This window comes from Clarias gariepinus, chromosome 2 (genome assembly GCF_024256425.1).
Source record: "Clarias gariepinus isolate MV-2021 ecotype Netherlands chromosome 2, CGAR_prim_01v2, whole genome shotgun sequence".
In the NCBI taxonomy this organism is placed as follows: Eukaryota; Metazoa; Chordata; class Actinopteri; order Siluriformes; family Clariidae; genus Clarias; species Clarias gariepinus.
This window is the reverse complement of record NC_071101.1, coordinates 6,624,333-6,647,014: the sequence shown is the minus strand read 5'-3', so window position 1 is coordinate 6,647,014 and position 22,682 is coordinate 6,624,333. Positions and strand designations below refer to the sequence as shown.

At 37.9% G+C, this 22,682-nt stretch overlaps 2 protein-coding genes across 2 annotated transcripts; one reads left to right on the top strand and one right to left on the bottom strand.

The window, feature by feature from the left end:
- Window positions 1–1,659: 1,659 nt before the first annotated feature.
- Window positions 1,660–13,701, bottom strand: vps52 (VPS52 subunit of GARP complex). The gene is made up of 20 exons (XM_053510671.1): window positions 13,619–13,701; window positions 12,808–12,892; window positions 12,351–12,403; window positions 12,079–12,154; window positions 10,874–10,941; window positions 10,506–10,681; window positions 10,214–10,364; window positions 7,938–8,038; window positions 7,500–7,632; window positions 6,305–6,360; window positions 6,060–6,195; window positions 5,753–5,908; window positions 5,438–5,556; window positions 4,663–4,786; window positions 4,474–4,569; window positions 4,252–4,359; window positions 4,074–4,139; window positions 3,856–3,967; window positions 2,423–2,541; window positions 1,660–2,317 (listed from the first exon to the last, which is right to left on the bottom strand). The coding sequence occupies exons 1-20, from the start codon at window positions 13,697–13,699 to the stop codon at window positions 2,171–2,173; spliced, it is 2,163 nt and encodes a 720-aa protein (XP_053366646.1). The 5' UTR covers window positions 13,700–13,701; the 3' UTR covers window positions 1,660–2,170.
- A 2,025-nt stretch (window positions 13,702–15,726) lies between these two features.
- rps18 (ribosomal protein S18) lies at window positions 15,727–19,328 on the top strand. Its single transcript, XM_053510682.1, has 6 exons — window positions 15,727–15,804; window positions 16,660–16,758; window positions 17,011–17,097; window positions 17,185–17,286; window positions 18,780–18,871; window positions 19,208–19,328. Exons 1-6 carry the CDS (start codon window positions 15,802–15,804, stop codon window positions 19,281–19,283), a joined length of 459 nt encoding a protein of 152 aa, XP_053366657.1. The 5' UTR covers window positions 15,727–15,801; the 3' UTR covers window positions 19,284–19,328.
- Window positions 19,329–22,682: the final 3,354 nt, after the last annotated feature.

The window sequence follows — 22,682 nt, the reverse complement described above, 5'->3', positions numbered from 1 at the left end:
GTATAAAGCTGATTTGCGACAATGACAATTGTTAAAAGCGCTATACAAATAAAATTGAATTGAATTGAGTCAACTGTGGTGGCTTGAGATTGGTGAAGGTGAGTAAGCCAAAGCAAGGTTTGGGGAAAGGTGGGGGTCACATCTCAGCGGACTGTTTAGAACTGCAGGGTCTGGTCCAAGGGATCAGAGTCAGCGTATGAGCCAATGATAGATACATAACCATGAGATGCACAATAGGTACCCTACCGGTAATGAATGCCCTGCCAGCCGTAAAGAATTTTTAACTCCATAGTTTGACTCCATTTTTCCTACTAAAAAACTCTTGATTTTGAAATTTATCTAACAATATGATATAACCTAGTTGTAGTTTTGATAATCAGTTTCATTTAAAATTTTTGTAGGCACAGTACCTCACTAACTAATTAGGCCCTTAAATAACCAATTAATCAATTGCAGCCTGTGCCGCTGGCTTAGACAGAGGGTATGAGTAAGTATTGCAATGTATCTAATTTGTGACAGTATTCATATCAACAAAAAAAAAATTGGTACATCCTATCTTATGAACACCACATTGTCTTTCACTAAAATCTGCCCGTTTTAAAATATTTAATATAATGAACTTCAATGCTGTGAATCGTCTTGTGCCACTTTACCTTAGTAAACTGCTGGTATTTTATGATCTGCTGCACATACCTCTATAAAAGATACCGGATGTTTGTTAGTGACTTGTATAAATCAAATCTACAGCAGGTGGAAATGTTTTTTTTTTTTTTTTTTTTACAAACCTCCACAGCTATAGAATAGCTTTCAAATTAATGTTCAGGACTTAGACGCACTCAGAATTTTTAAATTTTAGGTAAAAAAAAATTTATAAATTTAACTAAGCATTTTTTTAAATAGATTTGCATTAGTTAAAGCTGAAAACCCATTTATTAAGGCAAGCATTTTGTAAATATTTTTTCTTTAGGTAAAGGTGCAGATCTGGGGGACTCATGGACATGGAGTATTATGATGATTGGTTTGTTTAGATCCCATCTTCCCCACTCTCATGACCGCACTTAGGTTTGTGATGGTGGAGTGACTGGTGGGTTTTTTTCCCTAGAGAGCCCTTATGCCTGTGTTACCTTCTTTCTTTACATTTTAGGTATGCAGTCATAGATACACTTAAAAATATATATATACCAACACCAGAGACATCAGAATTAAATTAAACTCCAGTCCATCTGTTCTTAAAAAACTAAAGATGGGTAGGTTTGTGGGTGCATCATGCAAAAAATAATAATAATAATAATAATAGTAATAATAAATAGTTTGCAGTTGAAACCCTACTATACTTGTTTTGTTTGTCAGAAACACAGGTTGGAAGAGCTGCAAGATGGATTGGAAATTACATATAATATCTTGAGCACGAGTTTTCCGAGCTGTTTCCTGCCCTTGCGTTTAGATGTGCTAGAAATGTGCACTTCCTTGGACACGCTAAAAGCTATATCATTTTTAGTGTTTTATTTTTGATACTTTGTCAAAAATATGCCAAATACCATTAGAATCATCCCCATTTATTGCACTTTTTGATTGACTCAAGCTGAATGAACCTCATGTCAGTTTCCTTCTCGCTAGGAAAATGATCCCGTTTAAGTGGAAGGAGTAATAAAAAGTATGATGTGGATCTTTCTAACTTCCTTTTTTTCTTTATTCTTTTATTTGATGTGTAATTTATTTCATGTCTTTTCCTGCTGACTGGCTGTTGTTTTTCCTCTGGGGTGGGGAGAGGAGTAGAAAAAAAGTTTTTAGGAGAATGTAACTTGTTTAGATTTCCAGTTAAAAAATACTTTAAAAAAGAAATGCACTTCTTGATGTGTAGAATTAAAGCTGATGTTAAACTTCCTTAAAGCCGACATGTGTAGACTGAAGACTTCAGTGAGACTGAAGAGGTTTAGTCCCTCAGTCATGATTGTTTTTTATTGAATCAAAACTAAAATATTTAGTCAAACCAATCAGGCATTAATCACGATGATGACGACAGAGCAGTTCAGCACATCACAGACAAGGATAAATTAAATATTAACAATGTGGTCCCTCTACTGTTAATGTAACGCATCAATAACCGGTCATATCCTGTAGAATATCTTATTTACATTCTCCACAACAGAGTGTGTGTGTGTGTGTGTGTTTAAAAGTTTGGTTTGTGTTTCTTCACTTCCACCATGAGGTGGTGCAGGTTGATGAGCTCCGAGCGCACGGCCAGGCTGCGGAACGTGGGCTGGGACAGGATCTTATGGAAGCTGTGGTAGTACTGGATGAGCTGCGTCAGCGCCCCCTGGTGGACAAACACACAAACGGGTATTTTGATCATTTGAATTAAATGTAATGTAATGTAAGAAAAGAATAAAAGAGGCGGAGTTCAGTAAGTGCGGGGACGTGCCTGGATGATGCTGGTGCCGTTTTTAAAGTTGGTGAAGGAGCGCATGACGTCCTGGCTTAGAGCCTCCACTGACTGCTTCCACGTGCTGGAAAAACCACGCACCAGCTGTGTGATACGAGCTGACACACACACACACACACACACACACACACACACACACACACACACACACACACACACACAGAGAACAGGTATTTACAATAATATATGTACCATATTTGTTGTACAAAGTGCCACAGGAGATCTTTTCTCCCAATGGGCATAAAACAATATAACTCTTGTCTGTAAGGTTTTCACTACGGGATAGAGACTGTCAGTAGTTCCTGTTCAATAATATTTTATGACACTACTGTTCACACAACTCAAGTTCCAAGTGCAATATCTGAGTACCAATACATTTGTGCAATATTTCTTTTTATTTACACATTTCTAGTGCAACATGTAACTTAAGTGTGTGCTATATTTAATTTTATTAGATTTTACTTCTCTTTTTGTTATTTTTCTTTACATTTTTATTTCTTTAATTTTATTTTTTCCTGTCTAATCACATTTTTTCCTAAATTAATCAGAACAACTGTATAACCAAGACAAAGCAATTTCCCTCTGGGATTAATAGAGTTCTTTGAATCTTGAATCTTGTCATAAATAATTAACCAGATGTGGAAAGTAATAAAATACATTTACTCGCATTACTGTAATTAAGTAGATTTTTTGTGTACTTTAAAATCTGTAATTTTACTAGTTTACTAGTTTACTAAGTATGTTTTGTTTAAAGTATTGTACTTCACTACATTTTAAATCATATTCGCTACTGAGTAAAAAATAAATGAATGAAAATAAAAAATAATACAAATAATACAGCGAGGAAGGAAACGAATTGCACCCCGGAAACAACTGCACTGATTGATTGATTGATGGGCGTGGAGAACAAACGCGCAAGAACCATGGAGACGGTTAAAACAGATGTCAGTGACGCCGACACGGCTGAAAGTGAAATGCCAACAAATTCTAATGATTAAACCCCGGGTCATATTGAAGCGACCACTTTGATCTCAAGCGCAACAAAGGGAACAGATTTATTATGCAAGTGTGTTCCATCCCCCATCCCACCCCCGCTGTTTAAAAAAAAAAGTAACTCAGTAACTTTTACTCTGAGTAAATTTTTAATGAGTTACTTTTTACTTGAGTAGATTTTTATAAGGTTATCTTTACTTGTACTTCAGTAAAAATTCACTAGAGTAACAGTACTTTTACTTGAGTACAAAATTTTATTACTCTTTCCACCTCTGAAATTAACAGATCTACTTCTGAAAATGTAAGTAATTAAATTAAATAACATGAATAATTAATTATCAGGGCTCGACCTGCGAACCTCCTGATGTACTGTACACACTCAACTCATTAATCAATCAAATTATTTGCAGCTCTTCTACCTTCATCGTTCTTCAGCTTGTCCAGCTGCCCTTTCTCTATCAGCGCCTCGCTCTCCTTCACAAACGTGATCATCCCACCAAACGGTGGTGCCAGGATCTCCTCAATGAACTCCTGACAAACACACACACACATTTTATTTGGATCAGGGTGGGCACTAATTACAGTAATCAGGACTCTCTGTAGACAGTAATGTAAACTGATAACGCTGATGGTCGACCTGCGTCCTGGCCAGGAGGAGCTGCTGAAATCCCTCCACCTCCTTACTGTCGTCTGCCGCTCTCTCCTACAACACACACACACACACACACACACACACTTTATTTTCTTTTTTTTTTTATTTATGATGAACAAACACTTATAATTTCTTATAATAATATTGTCATATGTGTGTGTACCATAAGAACCCCCAGCATCATGTCGTAGTTGTTGATGAGGAAGATGAGCTGATCTCGTCTGGAGGGAAATTCAGCCGCCATCTTTAATACAAAGTTCTCCACCTCGATCTGAGCAACACACACACACACACACACACACACACACACACAATTTGGGTTGTACTTAAACTCAATTTCGGTAATTAGTTCAGAGGGTGTAAATACTTTTGCCACTGTGTGTACCTGTAGCTGTCCCAGCAGGGCGTTGGTTCTCTCATTAGGGAACGTCTGGTTTATGCTCACTATGGCAGAGGAGAACTCAGCATAGCGCCGGGTAATCTACACACACACACACACACACACACTAATTAGTTTATCTTGTATTGTGGTGAGTAGAAATCTGTGTGTGTGTGTGTGTGTGTGTGTGTGTACATAGTGGGGTCTGGTGTCCAACACTCCAAGTTTTTGAGGATCTGTATCCCGGATGCTCTGGATGTTCATCTCCAGGATGAGCTTGAACCTCGGCCATAACATCTCCAATACGGCCTCCCAGTACCTACACACACACACACACACACACACACACACACACACACACACACACGGTGTAAGCTTGGATTTTAATCAGACAGATTTAATTTGCTGCAAATGCAACGTCACAATGAAGAGTCATGTTGTGCGAATTTTACGCCAGTGCAACTGGACACACACACACACACACACACACACACACACACACACACACACACACCGGTTCAGATCAGGACGCGGCCTTTAGGAAATGAATAACTGAACGGATCGGATCTGCTTGTCAATGTGTCACGTGACGTGTGATGCAGTCTCAGTGTGAACAGTCCAGGTTCACCAGACACTTCTGTGGTTCACCTCGTTAACTTTTCTACGTTTTGCTTTTAATCTTCTAGCGGCCGGTTCTTCTACGCTTCTCATTTCTCTTCCTTTATTTTTATAAAATCTGAACCTGTGTGTGTGTGTCCAGTGTTAAATCCACCTCTTGATTTGCCTCTTCAGAATGAGATTACATTTGCAGCGAAGGTGGTCCTGAGTTAGAAGCACATACGGACGTGGCACCAAAAAAAAAAAAAAAAAAACAGATCTAATAAGATCTTAGAGTCAGATTTGGGGCATTTTTATCTGTTGTGTAAACAAGATACAATAATAAGGTTGTTATGGTGTGTGTGTGTGTTACTTGTCGAGGGCGGGGATGTTTCTCTTGGCTGTGATGTTCTTGAAGCGGAGGATGATGTGGATGCAGAGGAACACAGCGATGCTGTCGTAGCAGTCTGACACGTACGTAGAGATGTTCTTCTACAGAGAGGGAGAGAGAGAGAGAGAGAGACACTAGTACATACATGTTATTTATGTATGTAATATATATATATATATATCCAGTTATTAATATTATAAGTTTATTATATACATTATATAATTAATCCATATCCATTTATTTAGATCTGTCTGTAATGTTGTAGTGTGTGTGTGCGCGTGTGTGTGATGTCTGTACCAGGAACATGCTGAGTGTTTTGCCCATGACGTTGTTGAACAGATCCAAAGCCGAGTTTCCGGTCACCATAAAGAAATCCGACAGGAAGAGGAACTCGCGGCAGCCGTTATCCAAGAGAGCGTAGTGCTGACTGCGGAACAGTGTCTCATACGGGTACTGACACACACACACACACACACACACACACACACACACACACACACACACACACAATAAGAAAAAATATCAGACAGAAGGGAATTGTGGACAGAAGTGTGTTGGAAGAGTACGAGTAAGGATGAGTGTGTGTGTGTGTCGTGTGTGTTACCCTGGTGTCCGCGCGCTGGACGGCGTGTGGGATCAGGATGGGCCCCTCCAGCTCGGCCGGACTCAGCACTGCCCCCCTCTGGCCCAGAGTGAAGATGGTGTTCCTGCTCTTCAGGGACGGTTTGGAGAAAAAACCTGCGCTGGAGTTAAAGAGTCACACGGCTACTGTTCATACACATAAACTAATAACCCTCTGAGCGAGATCGGTCAGATCAGTCGGGACCTGGGTTTTGGTAAAGGATATCTTTCTTGGCCGTGTCCTCCACGCCCATCAGATCGTCTTTATCCGCTACGTCTTCATACTGAGGGAGAGATCACACACGCCGATCAGAAGTATTTGTTTGTGTTAGGATTGTGTTTTGCCATATCAGCTATTTCAGGGCGGATTCATATCAAATATTAAGTTTATTTGAACCAATATCATATTATGTTATGATGTAAGTGATTTAAGTAAAAAAAGAAATAATAATAGATAAAAATGAATAAATATCACATTATAGCGTGGTCTTGGCCAGACGAACAAAATTTTACATTAGATTCTTTAGGTGCACTTTTTTTTTTTTTTTAAAGAGTTTTTCTGGTTTTTTCTTGCAGAACTTGTTCTGGTAAAAATTGTTGTGCTTATGGTATTAAAACTTGGGCAGTGCAAAAGTATGTGCTTTATGGTTAGAGTAGTTCTACAGCGCTGACATTTTGGAGCTTCTTCACCAATCAGGAAGCTGAATATGAGACACATGGCAGCAATTTCGGGTATTTTAGCTACAGTATGAAGACACGATCAAGACCATCTGCTGAAGTTCAAACTGAGTATTGGAACGGGGGAAGGAAGGTGATTTCAGTCACTTCGACCGTGGGGTTTAACCGTGTTTCCAAAACTGTTGATCTACTGCGATTCTCACACAGAGAACGGTGTGAAAAAGAGAAAATACCCAGTGAGGGCGGGTCTCTGGGTTAAAATGCATTATTGATGCCAGAGATCAGAGAAGAATGGACATTATTGGGGAAAAATAACTCAAGTAACATCTCATTATAACCGAGGTATGCTGAAGAACATCACTGAATCCTTTATAACACAATGAACCTTATAATAAAAGATGTGCTACAGCAGCAGTAGACCACACTGAGCGCCGCTCTTATCAGCTAAGAACAGGAAACTAAGGGTTGGACAATAAAAAAATGGACAACAGAAAGTTGGAGAGAATGTCACCTGGTCTGATGAGTCTCATTTTCTAAAACCTCTAAGAAATGTTTAAACACCTTGAGGAATCAGCGTTAAGAAGTTTTTGCACCACATTGTTAACATGTAAACCTAAACCGTAGCTCTGTGGATTTCAGGACATTTTTTTTTTTTCCGCACTAAAAACTTTTCCAGCTGACTTATGATAGGATTACATCCTGCTAAACAATCCACTCCAATACATTAACACTATCTGTTCCTCACCTGCACTTTGAGCAGTCGGCTGCTGTAGGACTTGAAGTAGCTGTAGTAGATCTTACTCATGGTGTCCACGTACTCGTCCCGGATTTCCTTCGCTACCGTCCTCTCGTTCGCCAACAGGAACTGGTAGAAGAACCTGCAGGGGAACCGAGGGAAGGGTTGTAGACAATCACACACACACACACAATACGGCAGTGTATTGTTAACCTAGGAAGTTGTGTCTTCTTATATCAAAAAAAGGAGCAAATAAAACTCTAGAACTTCATCATGATCTGACTGGTTATGATGTCACTGGGGATGAGACCACCAAACTGGTAAACACTGGTCATGCTGGTAAACTTCATGGACATATATATAACTGTGATAACTCATAAAATAGAGGTTTCATGACAATAGGCATACATTTTAACTTAATGTGTGCGCTTGTGTGTGTGTGTGTACCTGTGCTTGAGGAGTGTGTTCTGAGGAATTTGGTAGTTGGTCATCGGCTTCCTGAAGGAGTAGATTTTCTGCAGGATGAACTCACGGATCTTACTGACCGCCTGAGGATCACACACACACACACACACACACGTTTATGAACTAACATGCAGAAATATAGTGCATGTTAAAATTCTGATTTGTTAAAAATTCTCAAAACTCTTCAATTCAAATTTGTCTAGAAATGCTATGTAATTAATCTCAATTTAATTTAAAGATTTTTATTTCTAAACAAAATTTTTAGAACAAAAGTTCTAATTTCTCTCAACATTCTGAACATTAAGTCCACTTAAAATTCAAATGTATTTAAAATGGTTAATTTTACAAAATGTTAAATTGATCTCAGAATTGTATTTTATCCCAAAATTATTTCACAATTCAAATTTCTCAAAAAAAAAATTTTTTTTTTTTATACATTTAAATTTGTCTAGAAATTCTGGTTTAACAGCTGAAAAGTTAAGCTTATCTTAGAAAATGTACTAATCTTAAAATTCGAACTGATCTCAAGATTAAAGTTCTGATTCATTAAGAACAGACTTATAAACAATTCTAATTTGTTATCTGATTTATTTCTAATATGGCACAATCATTAGGAACGGATTTATATCAGCATGATGTTCTTGTTTGCTTAGTTCTCACATGATTCTCACTGACTGACTGACTGACTGACGCGTAAACACATAATAAAACTCTAATTCTTCTCCAGTTGGACTCGGAGTTATCTAATGCTCTGGTCAGATCCAGAAGATTTTATTATATCTTACACCTCTGGTTTATTAATCGCAGAACACTGAGGTAAACGTATGTTTAGTAAGTTAAGTATGTCATTATATCTATGCATTAGATTATACAACCTAATATCTGTTAATTATTGGATGGAAATTCAATTAAGTATCATTAATGAGAAGTCTGTATGATCTATATCAGTGAGCGTTGGTGTGTCAGTGGTAGGCTTCTTATCTGACACACAGAAACTCGTAATCAGGGCCCTAAACCCAGCTGGGAGGTCATGGGGTGCCTTTAGTGCCAGTCCCAAGGCCAGATTAAAAATAGGAAGGGGGTGTCTGAAAAGGCACCTGGCGTAAAAACATAATAATCATTTTTAAGAATGCGGATTGGATGATCAGCTGTGGCGCCCCCTAATGGAAGCAATCAAAAACAACATCAACAACAACAACAACATGAATAATCTATATCAGAGGTCCGTTCTTCGTACGTCGCTTGACACATCCGAGATGAATTGACACATCTAAGATGAGATCATCGTGCTAATTCCGATCTGGCTAAGTTGGTTCTTTGAGCTCACCTGTTGTTGATGATTAGTATATCTGGATTGAGTTGTCTAGGATTATTGCGCGCTCGTGCGTTGGTTTAAAAGGCGATATGAATCGACAGTAGAAACACTGATCACAAGCCCTTTGATTGGTTGACGAAATGGAAAAAGGGCGGCTCAATTTTTTTTGTAACACGTGGTATGTGCTGAAATGCCCCCCTGCCATGGATTGCCCCCCCCCCTACATAATCGCTATTAAATATTATATTAGAACATAAATTCAAAGGTTAATGGTTTACAAATTACAAAATACGCGAGACAATAAAATAAAATTAGCAATATGAAAATAAATATGTTGTATATGAAAAAATAAACATTTATTTTTTTTATTTATTTTTTCAAATACATGTATACTTTTATATTGTTTATTTTATAATAAAATTTGTCAGATTTTTCATTATAAACAATATTTCTTTTTTTATATATATAAATATTTATTTGCATATTCATGACAAACCCCTGAAAAATAAATGTGTTACAAAATAAACATTATACAAGAATTTGTATTAACGGTCTTGACGGCTGTCTCGTGCCTAGGGTTTATTATAATAGTAATATTATATTTGATAATAATAAACCTATGAATTTATGTTCTAATATAATATTTGATAGCGATTAAATATATATATATATATATATATATTCAAGATACTTTTCTTTTTCCACGTAGTCCGCTTCAGTCGTGCTTTTTAACCAATCAGATGTGACCTCGCCATTTCAACTAATCAGAACCCGCCAGAAGCGCTGCCGAGCTTTCAAGCAGGTTCAAACTTAAAAGTAAATATCACATTTAAAAATGTATTGTACAAGACACCTGACCTCATAAGTCCTAAGAGAACATAAATACTACACTGATTTAGCGTTTATTTTGAAGTTTCTGAGGCGAGTCTTTCAGTTTTGTGACCTTGATCTTGAGGCGATCGACGATGTCCTGGATGTCTGCGCAGGCCAGCGTCTCTCTGAAGCTCAGCTCCTTAGCGAAGTTGATCTTAGTGTTGAGCTCGTGGAGCTGCTCGAGGAACTGCTGCTCCGTTACGGGGCTCTCCAGGATCACACTGCACACACACACACACACACACACACACACACACGGAGAGAGAGAGAGAGAGAGAGAGAGAGAGAGAGAGGTGTCAAACAGACAGGATAGATATTCATACAAGCTTAACAGACAAGAGTGTGTGTGTGTGTGTGTGTACTTAATCATGATGGCGGGTACGAGCAGCTCATCCACCAGCTGGCTCAGGTGACTGCGTACGGCCTGTCTGTTCTTCAGCCTGACGCTCATACTGACCGACTGCTGCTGCAGCGTCTCGATCTCACTGCTGATGGACGACAGGTCGGCCTGGAAACTGCTCAGCATGCCCTCCATTCTCTACAGACACACACACACACACACACACCTTATAAGGATCATGTACAGATTTACACACTGATTTACATTTAAAATTGAGCTGTTGTTAATGTTAAAGTTCAGTAGCTTCACTATGGTTTTGAGGTCACATGATGGGAGTCAACATGATCCGATTCCTGATTGGTTGAACCTGATCACATGGTTACGTCTCACCTCCAGGATGGAGTCACAGGCGGTGATTTGGTTGTGTAGTGAGGCGATGTTCTGGCTCTCCTTAATGTCTGTACACCCTCTAGTCAAGGACTTGCATCATATTATTAGCTATTTGAAAGATAAAGTGGATTAGCTGATTAGTAAAGAGGAAGATAGAGATAAAGTAAGCGCACCCTCTCTTATATGTCATGACTGACCGAATCATGCAAACATTAGGGATGGCAATCACCAGGGATCACCCGATACGATATTATCACGATACCTCGGTGCCGATCCGATTTGTATTGCAATTCTGTAACTATCATGATTTTATAAATATCACAATTTGATATAATTTTGTTCCAATTCTAAACACAATTAATTTAAAAATAATTGCCTCCTACAACACAAGATGCTGCTCTGTCTGTCGATGTGTGAATGGTGTTGTACCTGTAGGATCATGGAGGAACTGCAGCAATTTACCATTCAAAATCAAACATACTGTATAGGAATTTAAATTTCATAGTTTAGAGTTCACCTGAAGGATTATAAAGGAACTGCATCATTTTACCACCTTAAATGCAAATGCGTAAAAACGCATTTTTAAAAACATCGTCAGTTTGTTGAATACATGAAATGCCGTACAATTGAATCGTGACATGTAACTCAATCAATTTTTTTCTACAACTCTTGAAAACATGACTGTTTTAAACGCTTTAAGGTGAAAATCATTACAAACGTTTTCCTTCTGCTGATTTTCTGACCCTTAATTAAAAGCTTCCACCTTGTTTTAACCCCACCCCTTTTCCCCAACACACCCCTTAGTCAATGTTTTTATGCTTTAATATTATTTCTTTTAATTATCAAACCAAAAAGTAAACACAGCAGATGTCGATTTCACTCTCCTCCAGACTAACAGGTGTCTTTTTACACTCTGAAGTGATTATTTTATTACACTAACACATCCTCAAGTTTGTTAACTTCCTAAACTACTGTGATTACACAAACTGTAAAAAAACTGAAAACCAAAAGTTACGGCGCGTGTGCTGTCCTGTGAACGGTCCTGTGAACAAGCCGTCGCTATGGAAACCACAGCGTGTTAGACCAAGGGTATTAATATAAACCTGCGCTCCTGTCAGAGCTGCTGTTAGAGACGATCAATCGATACCTGATGAACCCATCAGTTCACAGGATTCATTGGAACTAAAACTCCTGAGTGAGGATACAGTCTTTGATTGACGCCTGTTCGATACGCTGTAGCTCCGTCTCCACCTGCTTGGAGTACTGACGCAGATCCACGCCCTAAATGAAAAGAAATAAAAAACATATAGCACTCCTTTAACTGATATCAGAATTATATATTATATGAGGCTCAGAAACAGTGCTGAGTGTAAAGTGTGATTTGTTCAGTTTGTGCTAAACTGAAGGGAAAGCTCAGGCGGAAATGTTATAAATCATTGATCAGAAAGCTGACATGTCGATGTTCGTGTCTTCTCACCGTGCGGAGAGCTTCCTGCACCAGCTCGTCCTCCAGGTTGGCCTGAATGTGGACTGAAAAGAAAAAACAGACCTTGTTAAACTCGTTAAACCATTTTTACAACAGTAATCACCGGGGATGACCTGATACGATATCACGATACCAGGTGCTGATTTAATTCGTGTTGCAAGTCTTTAAGTATCATGTTTTTATAAACATCCCGATTCTGCTGTATATAAGAAACAGCTCGCTTTTACCATACAGTTTGCGGCGCTGCCTGCCACAGTGTGGCTATTTTACAGCACCACCCGCAGGATCATGGTAAAACTGCGACATCTCAATCTCAGACGCGAACATATAGAACCTTATTAAATTAATTAAAAATAAAAATAGATTTTTAAGTTTGCTACACATCTTTGAATTGATTTTTTTTGTCCCTTCTCTATAGTGTACGTGTGTGTGGTTGTAGTGAACTTACGGTCCACCTCGTCCAGGATCAACTCGTCCGAGGCCAGGTCCAGATCACCCAGGTTCAGCGGGGGCACGAGGTCAGCGTCTGACTTCTGCTCACATCAGAAAGAGAAACAGATTATAAAAATTTCTTCCCTGCACTTATACTGCAGTCTCATGTGGGCGTGGCCTGTTTAACCCATTGCAACATTAGCACTAAACACTGTCCGCCCAGGGGGCGCTAAAGAGCTCCTTTCTTATAAACTTTTTAAAAACTAAATGTAAAATTATAATTTATGAAATAATGATAATGTCATCCTCTAGCTTAAATAAGCACAAGTAAGAGTAAGAGCACAGGGTTCAGGGGCGGGGCTAATCATAAAGCAGGACACTGATTGGCCAGAGACCTGGCCTGATGACGTCAGTGATTAAACTCATTCACTAGACACTATGTTTAACATTACACACCCTATTAAGGACACTAGAGCTGTGACAGCGCGCACAGTGATGAAACCGAGCCAGCTTCCAAACATCTCAGAAGGATTAAAAGTATTGGCACCCTGCACACTCTAACTCCCGGAGTGTTCAGTGATTTATAATCTCACAGGACGTGGCATTATATTAAATATATCCCGAAGCTCATGATAATTAATATTACTGCGGTGACAAATACATTCTACGAGCAGATTCAGTATTTTCATAAAGAATTGCTAAATTAGCAGGTGGCTAGCTGGCTGTAACCTGGCAACCGAGTCTGAGTGACAGCGACATGATCCACAAACACACCATATATTTTTTATGAATGTTTATTATTTTTTAATAAAAACTTTAATTCATACCTCGTCCTGTAGGTAATCCATAGCGCTGATGGTGGAGCCGACAGCTGTGTTTCCCTCACTGCTAACAACATCATCCGCCATTTTAACCGGAAGTACATAATAAAAGTCCCGGCTTCATTTCCGGTCTAGTGGAAAACTTCATCACTATTATTATTATTATCATTATCCAGCAATTCTAGTAACATATTTTAACCACACGTTAACGTACCATAAAGTTAATAGATATTTGTATGGTTTTAATCTGGTTACTACTACAAGCTCTAAAAATATTACAAAATATATTAGTATTAAAATATTCAATGCTCTACCAATATTAGCATAAAAATACATGTTATTTAAAGAGAAATAATCAATAAAAAATTCTAAATCTGAATTTTACAAAATTTTGAAATATATTGCACAATATAACCATTGAAGTACTACAAAATAAAACAATACCATTGATTATTTTCAATTTCAAATTCAAATTTTATTTGTCACATACACAGTCATACACAGTACAATATGCAGTGAAATGCTTATACGACCGCCAGTGACCTTAAAATAAAAGACATTAATAGGTTATATATGTTAATAGGAAATAAATATGAAAAAGAAAAAACACAAAATATACAATATAAGAAAAATACATGAAAAATATATATTTTTTAAAGAAATACCTATTCTGTGTGGGAATGAAGTTGAATATAAAAAGAAATGTTTAGAGGGTGTGCAAATGACATTTTTTTCTAAATTTTTAAACTAATTGCTGGTGTGTTTATTTATTTATTTATTTATTTTAAACTAGCATAAGTATGTGTCAATTAAATTGTTACAAGTTAAAAGTTTGAGGCTGAAAATAATCTGACAGTCAACTTTAATGTAATCAGTGATATTATCATTATTTTAGGTTAAAGCTCATGTACATGTCCGTCTGTCTTTCTGCACGGCAAACTTATTTATGCAAAGAAATCACATTCTGTATTTTTTTTTTTAAGTTTGTCACTCCCTGTCCGGTAATCATAGAGTGAGTCACAGATGAGAAATCGAGCAAGCAAACATACAGACAGACAGACAAGTATAGAGAGCATCCTGATGGGAAACATCAGGACCTGGTTCAGGAACAGCACCATGCAGGACAGACGAGCACTACAGAGGGTGGTACGATCAGCTGAGCGCATCATCCACACCGAGCTCCCTGACCTGCACTTGATCTACAGCAAGCGGTGCTGGACCAAGGCCAGGAAGATTGTGAAGGACCTCAGCCACCCCAACAATGGACTGTTCTCTCTGTTGTAGTCAGAAAAGCGATTCTGCTCTCTGAAGACAAACACAAAGATGCTAAAGAGGAGCTTCTTCTTCCCGCAGGCGATACGTTTTTACGCTCATTCAGAACTCCACACAGGACTAAACCATTTTGCACATACACACATATGGACATTTGTCTTTTTGCACTTACTCTGGACATTCATGGACACTGAATTATAAATATTGTATATTGTATATTTTGCCTTACCTTCTATAGATATATTTTTCTTATCTAAATTTATTTTCTGTATTTTATTTTTTTTTATTCCACATTTATTGCCTATTAATTATCATTTTATTTATAAGGTCACTGGCGGTCGTTTAAGCATTTCACTGCATATCATGCTGTGTATGATTGTGTATGTGACAAATAAAATTTGAATTTTATTTGAAGTACATACAGAGAAATAGACATACAAACCTACAGACAGACATACAGACATAAAAGTACATGCAGACAAGCAGAGAGACATACAAACACACATACAGACCAAAAAAAATTCTGAGACTGGTTTTGTGTCCTCCAATGTGTGAAACGTAAAGATATTTTTGAAAGAGCGTGTTCTGACCCAATGTACAGAGAAAAAACTTTTCTTTCCTTTATATAAATGTAAACTATTATCACAAAAATTAACACCAACAGTGAGGAATACAAGTGTACACAAGAGCAATGGTAAAGTTTTTTATTTTATTTTATTCTAAATATATTCTAATTTATGAATAATCAATTAAATAAATGAAATTAATTATTTATTTATTTTTATTATATTTGGTTGGGTGGGGGACTTTTATTTGCCTTTTCCTCGCTCCGCAACGCACCGACTTCCGGTACAAGACGGCGTGATAGTCTCGCGAGACTTCCTGCACTTCCTCTTCGCGCGGAACCAGCTTCCAAGATGGTGAGTGTGAGTCTGAGCTTCGAGTGAAAGAGACTGAAAATCCTCCATCATCCGCGTCTCAGGGTTATATATTAAATATCTGGGGTTATATCTGACACCGGGGCGGCGTGTGGAGTTTATAGGACACAGTATTTATGAGTCATGACGGGGGTTTAAGGTGATAAAATCGTGAGACGCTGTGAGGTTGATGGCGGAGTCCAGAGCTGATGAGTGTTGATCACAAAACAGACAAAAATACACAAAAAAACAGAGATAAAGCTTTAGTGTTACCTCACCCAGAGTGATGTGGTGGATTATTACACGTTATAAAATCAGAAAAGTAGACGTGTGTAAAGATTGTGTAATGTATGAATGTAGCTAGCTAGGTATGCTAACTGGTTAGTTAGTGGTGTTAGCTTACAGTGTTCTAGAACTTTCTATCCTCAGTGCATTTAAACTGTATTGTGTTAAATCCCATTTATCTATCTCATGACCAGAGAGTGTGTGTGAGCTGTATTCAGACAGGGTTATTGTGTCTTCTGGAGCTGTTTAATGCAGGAGTGTATCTGCACATGTTGTGTCCAGAGAGATTGATGTGGTTTTGAAATATAATAAGCATAAGAATAATTCCAGATACGTTTACACACACAATGTAGAGATGTTTCAGGGAGCGCTTGCTTTTTCTTTGATTTAAATGTGCAGTAGGATGGGACGCGTCTGCGATGAAGCGACAATCTTGTGGGTTATATTAATTAAAGCGAGCAAAGATTTCCTGTAGACGTTATGGTGGTCATGTGACCATCACAGAGACGGTCTCTGTTTGACACTCGGATGTTTAATCACTTATTCTTGTTTGTTTGTTTTTCTCGTTCACAGTCTCTCGTCATTCCGGAAAAGTTCCAGCACATCCTGCGTGTTCTCAACACCAACATCGACGGTAGAAGGAAGATCGCCTTCGCCATCACCGCCATCAAGGTGAGCCGGGGACGCGTCCCTGTTCAAGAGTTTCGGGACACGGCTTTCTTTCTAACTCGCTGGTTTTATTTCTTTTTACGTTAAGGCATCGATTAAAAATATGCAGTGATGAGTTGATATTGTAAAAGACGGGTCTACATCACTGTGCTTAATTGGTTTAGAGTTGAATTAGAAGGCGTGTCCAGACTTTTGATTCATGCTGTAGTGTTTAATGTAGTCCATGATGATGCTGATGACGGTGTGTGTGTTCAGGGTGTTGGGAGACGTTATGCCCATGTTGTCCTGAGGAAGGCCGACATCGATCTCAGCAAGAGAGCTGGAGAGCTGACTGAGGATGAGGTATGAGGTCACATGACGCCGCCATTGTGTGTATTCTCAGTGTTTCAGGAAGTGTGTGTAGTAACGTTATGATCTGATTCGGTGCAGGTCGAGAGGGTGGTGACGATCATGCAGAATCCTCGCCAGTACAAAATCCCGGACTGGTTCCTCAACAGGCAGAAGGACGTCAAGGACGGCAAATACAGCCAGGTACGAGACCTCCAATGTTTTCCCCCAAAAATGCTTCATAAAGCTGTTTAGTCACATTACTAGTGCGTGTTATAATCAAAGTAGAGTTTGTGTAGGACGGTCATTATGAAATTTTTACCTACTTTGTGTAGAATGCATCTTCGAAACGCTTTTATTAATGATTGTGAATTTCTTAGATCTGTTCTTGGGTGCACGAGTGAGTGATGGATCTTATCTTTGAACAATCAGTATACTGAGTGTTTACCAGCAATTTCATAAACAGTGATTAGTTTTGTGATTGAGCACTCCAAGAGAATAATGATGCGGGAAGCGGATTGTAAGAAAGCTGAGACCTGAATCTTACATATCTTAATCTTACATGTATAATTACATTGTTTTCCTTTTTCCTTTTAAATCCAAAAAAAAAACTGCTTCCTTTCCCAGTCCCATCTTGTCTTCTTTATCATTCTCCAGTTCTGCTCTGTGTCTTTTGGTTGAAGTTCTGTAAGTTGGATCACCGCCACCTATAGATCTTTCTCTCAACTTCCCGGTCATTTAAAGACAACTTTCCGGTCCAGTTTTCTTCTTCTTCAAAAACATTATTGTCCCTATTCTTAAAGACTCGGCACTGCTTTCTACTCTCTTTAGTTCTTGAAGCATATTTAGTCTCTCCTGCAAGACAGCAGTACATGTTCCTTCAGATACATCATTAGTGAGCGTATAACTTGAAGAGCTAAAAAGATTTAATTCTTTAACTTAAGACTTGGATTGTTTGTTCAGGTGATAAATGCTGTAAAATATTTTCCAAGACTGAAGAGACTTGACCCAAACAATCCATACGGGTTAATAAGGTTTTTAAATAGTTGATTTTGTACATATTACCAGTAAAACTGATGGCAAGAAATATCATTATCATGGTTTTTGGTGTTATTTATCATGATTACTGACTGGCTTTAGAAACATCATGAATTTATTGAACTAACTATATAAGTATAAATAGGATTTTGAAATTAAACAAATCAAACTATGTTTAAAGACGAGAGAAACAGAGTGCGTGTGCCCCAGCTGGAATAAAAGCTTTAATTGTGGGATGAAAGGGCAAATTTATATGCTGATTAATTTGTGAGGTGGAAAATATAATTATTTCCAAAACAGAATGGCATGATTGTTAAATCTTGCCGTTATCCCGTTTTCATAAATTTTAATTAATTCTCCAGCCCTAATTTGCAGCCCGACTAAAACATTCCAGTGCACATTATTCTGTGTCTACGTCCAAAATCTTAACGGGTCAAAGAACCATATATATATATATATATGAGATCCGAAAACACCTCTAACACTGCTTTAACCTCTGAACTGTGTGCGATCTGACTGAACTTTAATCTAATTCTCAGTGCTGAGTTTGATCTGAAGCTGGTTCAATGTCGGATCTGATGAATCTTAGTTTGTCTTTTCTGTGTAGTAGGTGTCACTTGTTGTGTATTAAAACGTGAGTGTGTGGTGTCGTGTTCCAGGTTCTGGCCAACGGTCTGGATAACAAGCTGAGAGAAGACCTGGAGAGACTGAAGAAGATCAGGGCTCACCGTGGTCTCAGGCACTTCTGGGGGTGAGTTTAGTGTGTTATACTGTTTAACAACTGCAGTGTGGTGTAATCCTGATATAACAGAAGATCTTATGGACATGTCCAACTGGGGTTAGTTAAAGATGAGTGTATGCGACCTGTGCGTTTGAAGAATGGTGTCTGGTGAGCTGTGTGGATGGACGCTCTCCTGAACCCATTCGAGTCATGATATCATTGATGTTTCCTTGTCGGTTACAAAAAGAAATTTTATCATAACAGTTTATAACAGGATTATACTGTATTAAATATCACTGTTCTGTATTGTGATACTGATGCTTGTGTTTTTGTACTGACTGTCTCCCCCCCTCTGTTTTTCTGCAGTCTGCGTGTGCGTGGTCAGCACACTAAGACCACCGGCCGTCGCGGTCGTACCGTCGGTGTGTCCAAGAAGAAGTAAAAGTTCTCCCTGCTCCCCGATGTTAATAAAGCCACAGTTCATTAACACAGTGCTCTGTCTTTGTCATGATTAAGCATTTTTTAAGATATTGAGTACATAAGAATCTAAGACTCCAGTTTGGTCAGATTAATTTGCTCTTAAAGTTTAAGTAAACTTTTAAGCACATCATGCTTTTATGGTCCTCAGTGATCAGCTAACGGTCAAAACAGCTGTTTCTACTTGTTGTCGGGATTCAGCATCCAGTTCTCGCTCACTTGTGGTTCATTTTTATTTGTCATGTTCTGAAAAAAGGATGCTGTGCACTTATTTTCACCTTCTTGTTTGATTCATTAATTTTCAGGCAGAAATGTCTAACAAGTCAAAGTTCGGGGCTTTAAAATTCTGGATTTGGAGACAAAAATGTTTAAAATTATAAAGTTTAAATCTGTGACTCTGATCCGGTGTTACTTGCTGTTCTATGCAGAGATAATTTCCTCCTTTATTGCTTTAGATTGTTCTTTAGATTCTGATAGACTGATGATTGCTGATCAGTTTACAGCGAAAAGTCGAGGCCGTGTTAGATCCTTGCTCTGTAATTAGTTTTTGATCAAGGCTGAAGAATCAGGAATGAGAGAGCAGTGCTATAAATTTACCATGCTAAAAGTTTTACCATATGATGATCCCTGGTTCTGAAATACTGACCTCTAGTTGACGCTGACAACACTACGCGTAGGGCTAAGAAGTTTACAGTCTTTTGGACACAGTTGGATAGACAAAAATAGGTCCTTACTTGCTGATGTAAATAATTTAATAATTCCAAATAAAAAAATTATTCTTTTGTGTTGTGTTTGAGGTAAGGCACAGATACAACACCTTAGATCTCTTTAATATAATGTACAGTGTGTCCTATTGTGTTATCACAGTTGTCACATTCAGGACATTTCTTCCGAAAGTAAAAGACCTTTGCATGTCAACACAAAACAATGCAAAATTAAAAATAGAGCAAACTATATGCAGTGAAATGTTTATACGACCGCCTGTAAACTTAAAGAAAATTAAAGCTTATAAGAAATAAATATGAATAAAAAGAAATAATATAGAAAATAAATTTTACTATGATAAAAATAGAAATATACTCTACAATTAAGAACATTACACAATATAGAAAATATAGAGAAAAAATTTGGAAATTTGGTGTCAAAAAGACAGGTTGTGCAAATGTGTGTAGTCAGTGTTAAAGTGAATTGTTATTAAATGTCTTGTGCAATGGTCCAGAGATGGTAACAAAAATGTTAGTGAGGTGTGAACATGATCATGCATTGTGTTAAGTAAAAAAAAAAAAAAAAGGATAAAACATGCATATAAAATGCTATCAACCTTTTTCTCCAGGTTAATAATATTGTGAAAATTTAGTTTTTGTCAAAATTGGACTATGTTTTAATTCCATGTTAGTTTGTTTTATTTTGGGATTTGCTTCTACTGATCATTGCCTCACTATGTGCCTGACTTTGGTCTATTTACGTATGTTCTCTGTCTTGTATTTGTGGTCTGTTTGCCTGTTTATCTTCACTTAAATGTTAAAACTACAATTTCATCAATCCACCGTCTCTCAAACGTGTCGCTTTGAGGACAGCCGTGTTTCCCAGGGTGTGGTTTGCTTCCCCCTGGTGGGCTTTGATGGTACTGCCAGTGTCTAAATTGCTTAAAATGTTCTACAGTGACTTTATAATTAATGTTACATTATACAACAGTTAATTGAGTAATCTGATCGGAAGATTCCATGAGTGTAACTATATGTATGAGTGGGCGTGTCCCAGGTGTTGTCCAGTGGTTAATAACACTAACTGTGTGTTTTTTTGTGGAACTAGTGTATAAAAGCAATATCACACTTAAGGCTGTGCTGTTGTACTGAATATCATCACTGCTAGCATGATATTGTTTAATTAATTCATCTTAAACCTTTATGGATCAAGGTGAATCATGTTAAAGTAACTTTAAAAGACAAAAGTAGGACGTACTTACCTGCATTGTTGCTAATGTAATTTTTTATCTTATATTTTACCCAAAAGAGTGTCGTTATGGTACAGAAAATCTATAACTACAGATCTGTTAATGCACCTCATCACCTGGTCAAATAATTATAGTCTTGTATTTTTGTATTTATGATGTTGTGACATTAGTTTGGTTCCTTCTCGGTCTTTATTCTATTGTGCTTCATGTTGATGCTGATTTTCATTCACACACATGTGGGTACGGTACAGTGTTAGTTTAATGCATTTTATCTTATCATCATTTAAATACCGGTGCTTTTTAAACAGTATGTAACTCAGCGTGGTCACGTGGAGAACAATAATCTAGAGTTATTTAAAGAAATAAAAAAACTTCCAAACATTGAACAACAATATTTATCGAGCGATCAAAAGTATTGGAACAGAGCTAAAAAGGAACAAATGTGTGTAATATTAGCATAAACGACTTTCTCGCTAAAATCTCCATGAGAGGTGTGTGTGTAATGCACAAAGACAACACATGATCGCATTCATCTTAATAAAATATTTCTTTATTAGTGTGTTTATCTTTATAATCACATTTGGCAACTTTCATTAGAATTCCTAAAAAGCACCAGAGTAAACATTTCCACATCAGTAGGATGACAACAGGAAAACAACAACAACATTCAATTAACAACGTATTGCGTACTATTTTGTGTTAAATGTGATCTTGTATTAATGAAAACAAAAAGCCACAAATAAAACTACAATAAATAATTGTAGAATAAAAAAATGAATAAAAAAAAACCCGGCATAGTGTTGGTCCTGGGGGCCATGAGACACGTGTGTGTGTGTGTGTGTGTGTGTGTGTGTGTGCGCATTGTGAGTGCAGAGGGATTATGTGTGTGTATGTGTGTGTGTGTAGCAGTGATTAGTGTGGTCAGTGGCTCTGTTGTGTGTTCAGCTAAACCATTAGCATATTAATGCTCTCTCTCTCTCTCTCTCTCTCTGTGTCTCTGCTTCTCCTTTTTTAGTAACATTTATCACTAGTTTTGTTCATCTTTAAATGTCCTTCCTGTTTCTGCCTGCCTATCTGTCTTTCTGTCCCTCTCCTTCTCTCTCTCTCTCTGTCTGATCCCAGTCTTCGTCCTTTTCTTTTGCAGCTCCTGTCTTTATTCTTTGGCTTTGTGTGACCCCCCTGGCCTCAGCAAACACACACACAGGCAAACACACACATTCTCTCCTGGAGTGTTAAGAAAGGCTGGACACTCTGAAAAGCAGGAAAACCCCCACTCTGAGGTGAACGAGTGCAGAGTTGGAGTGCGGGCCGGTCAGAGGCGTGATGTCCATCCACAACTCCTGGTTTTACACGGGAACAAGAATTGCGTTTGGACAATCAGCTCCGGACCGGCAGGTAGATACACACGCA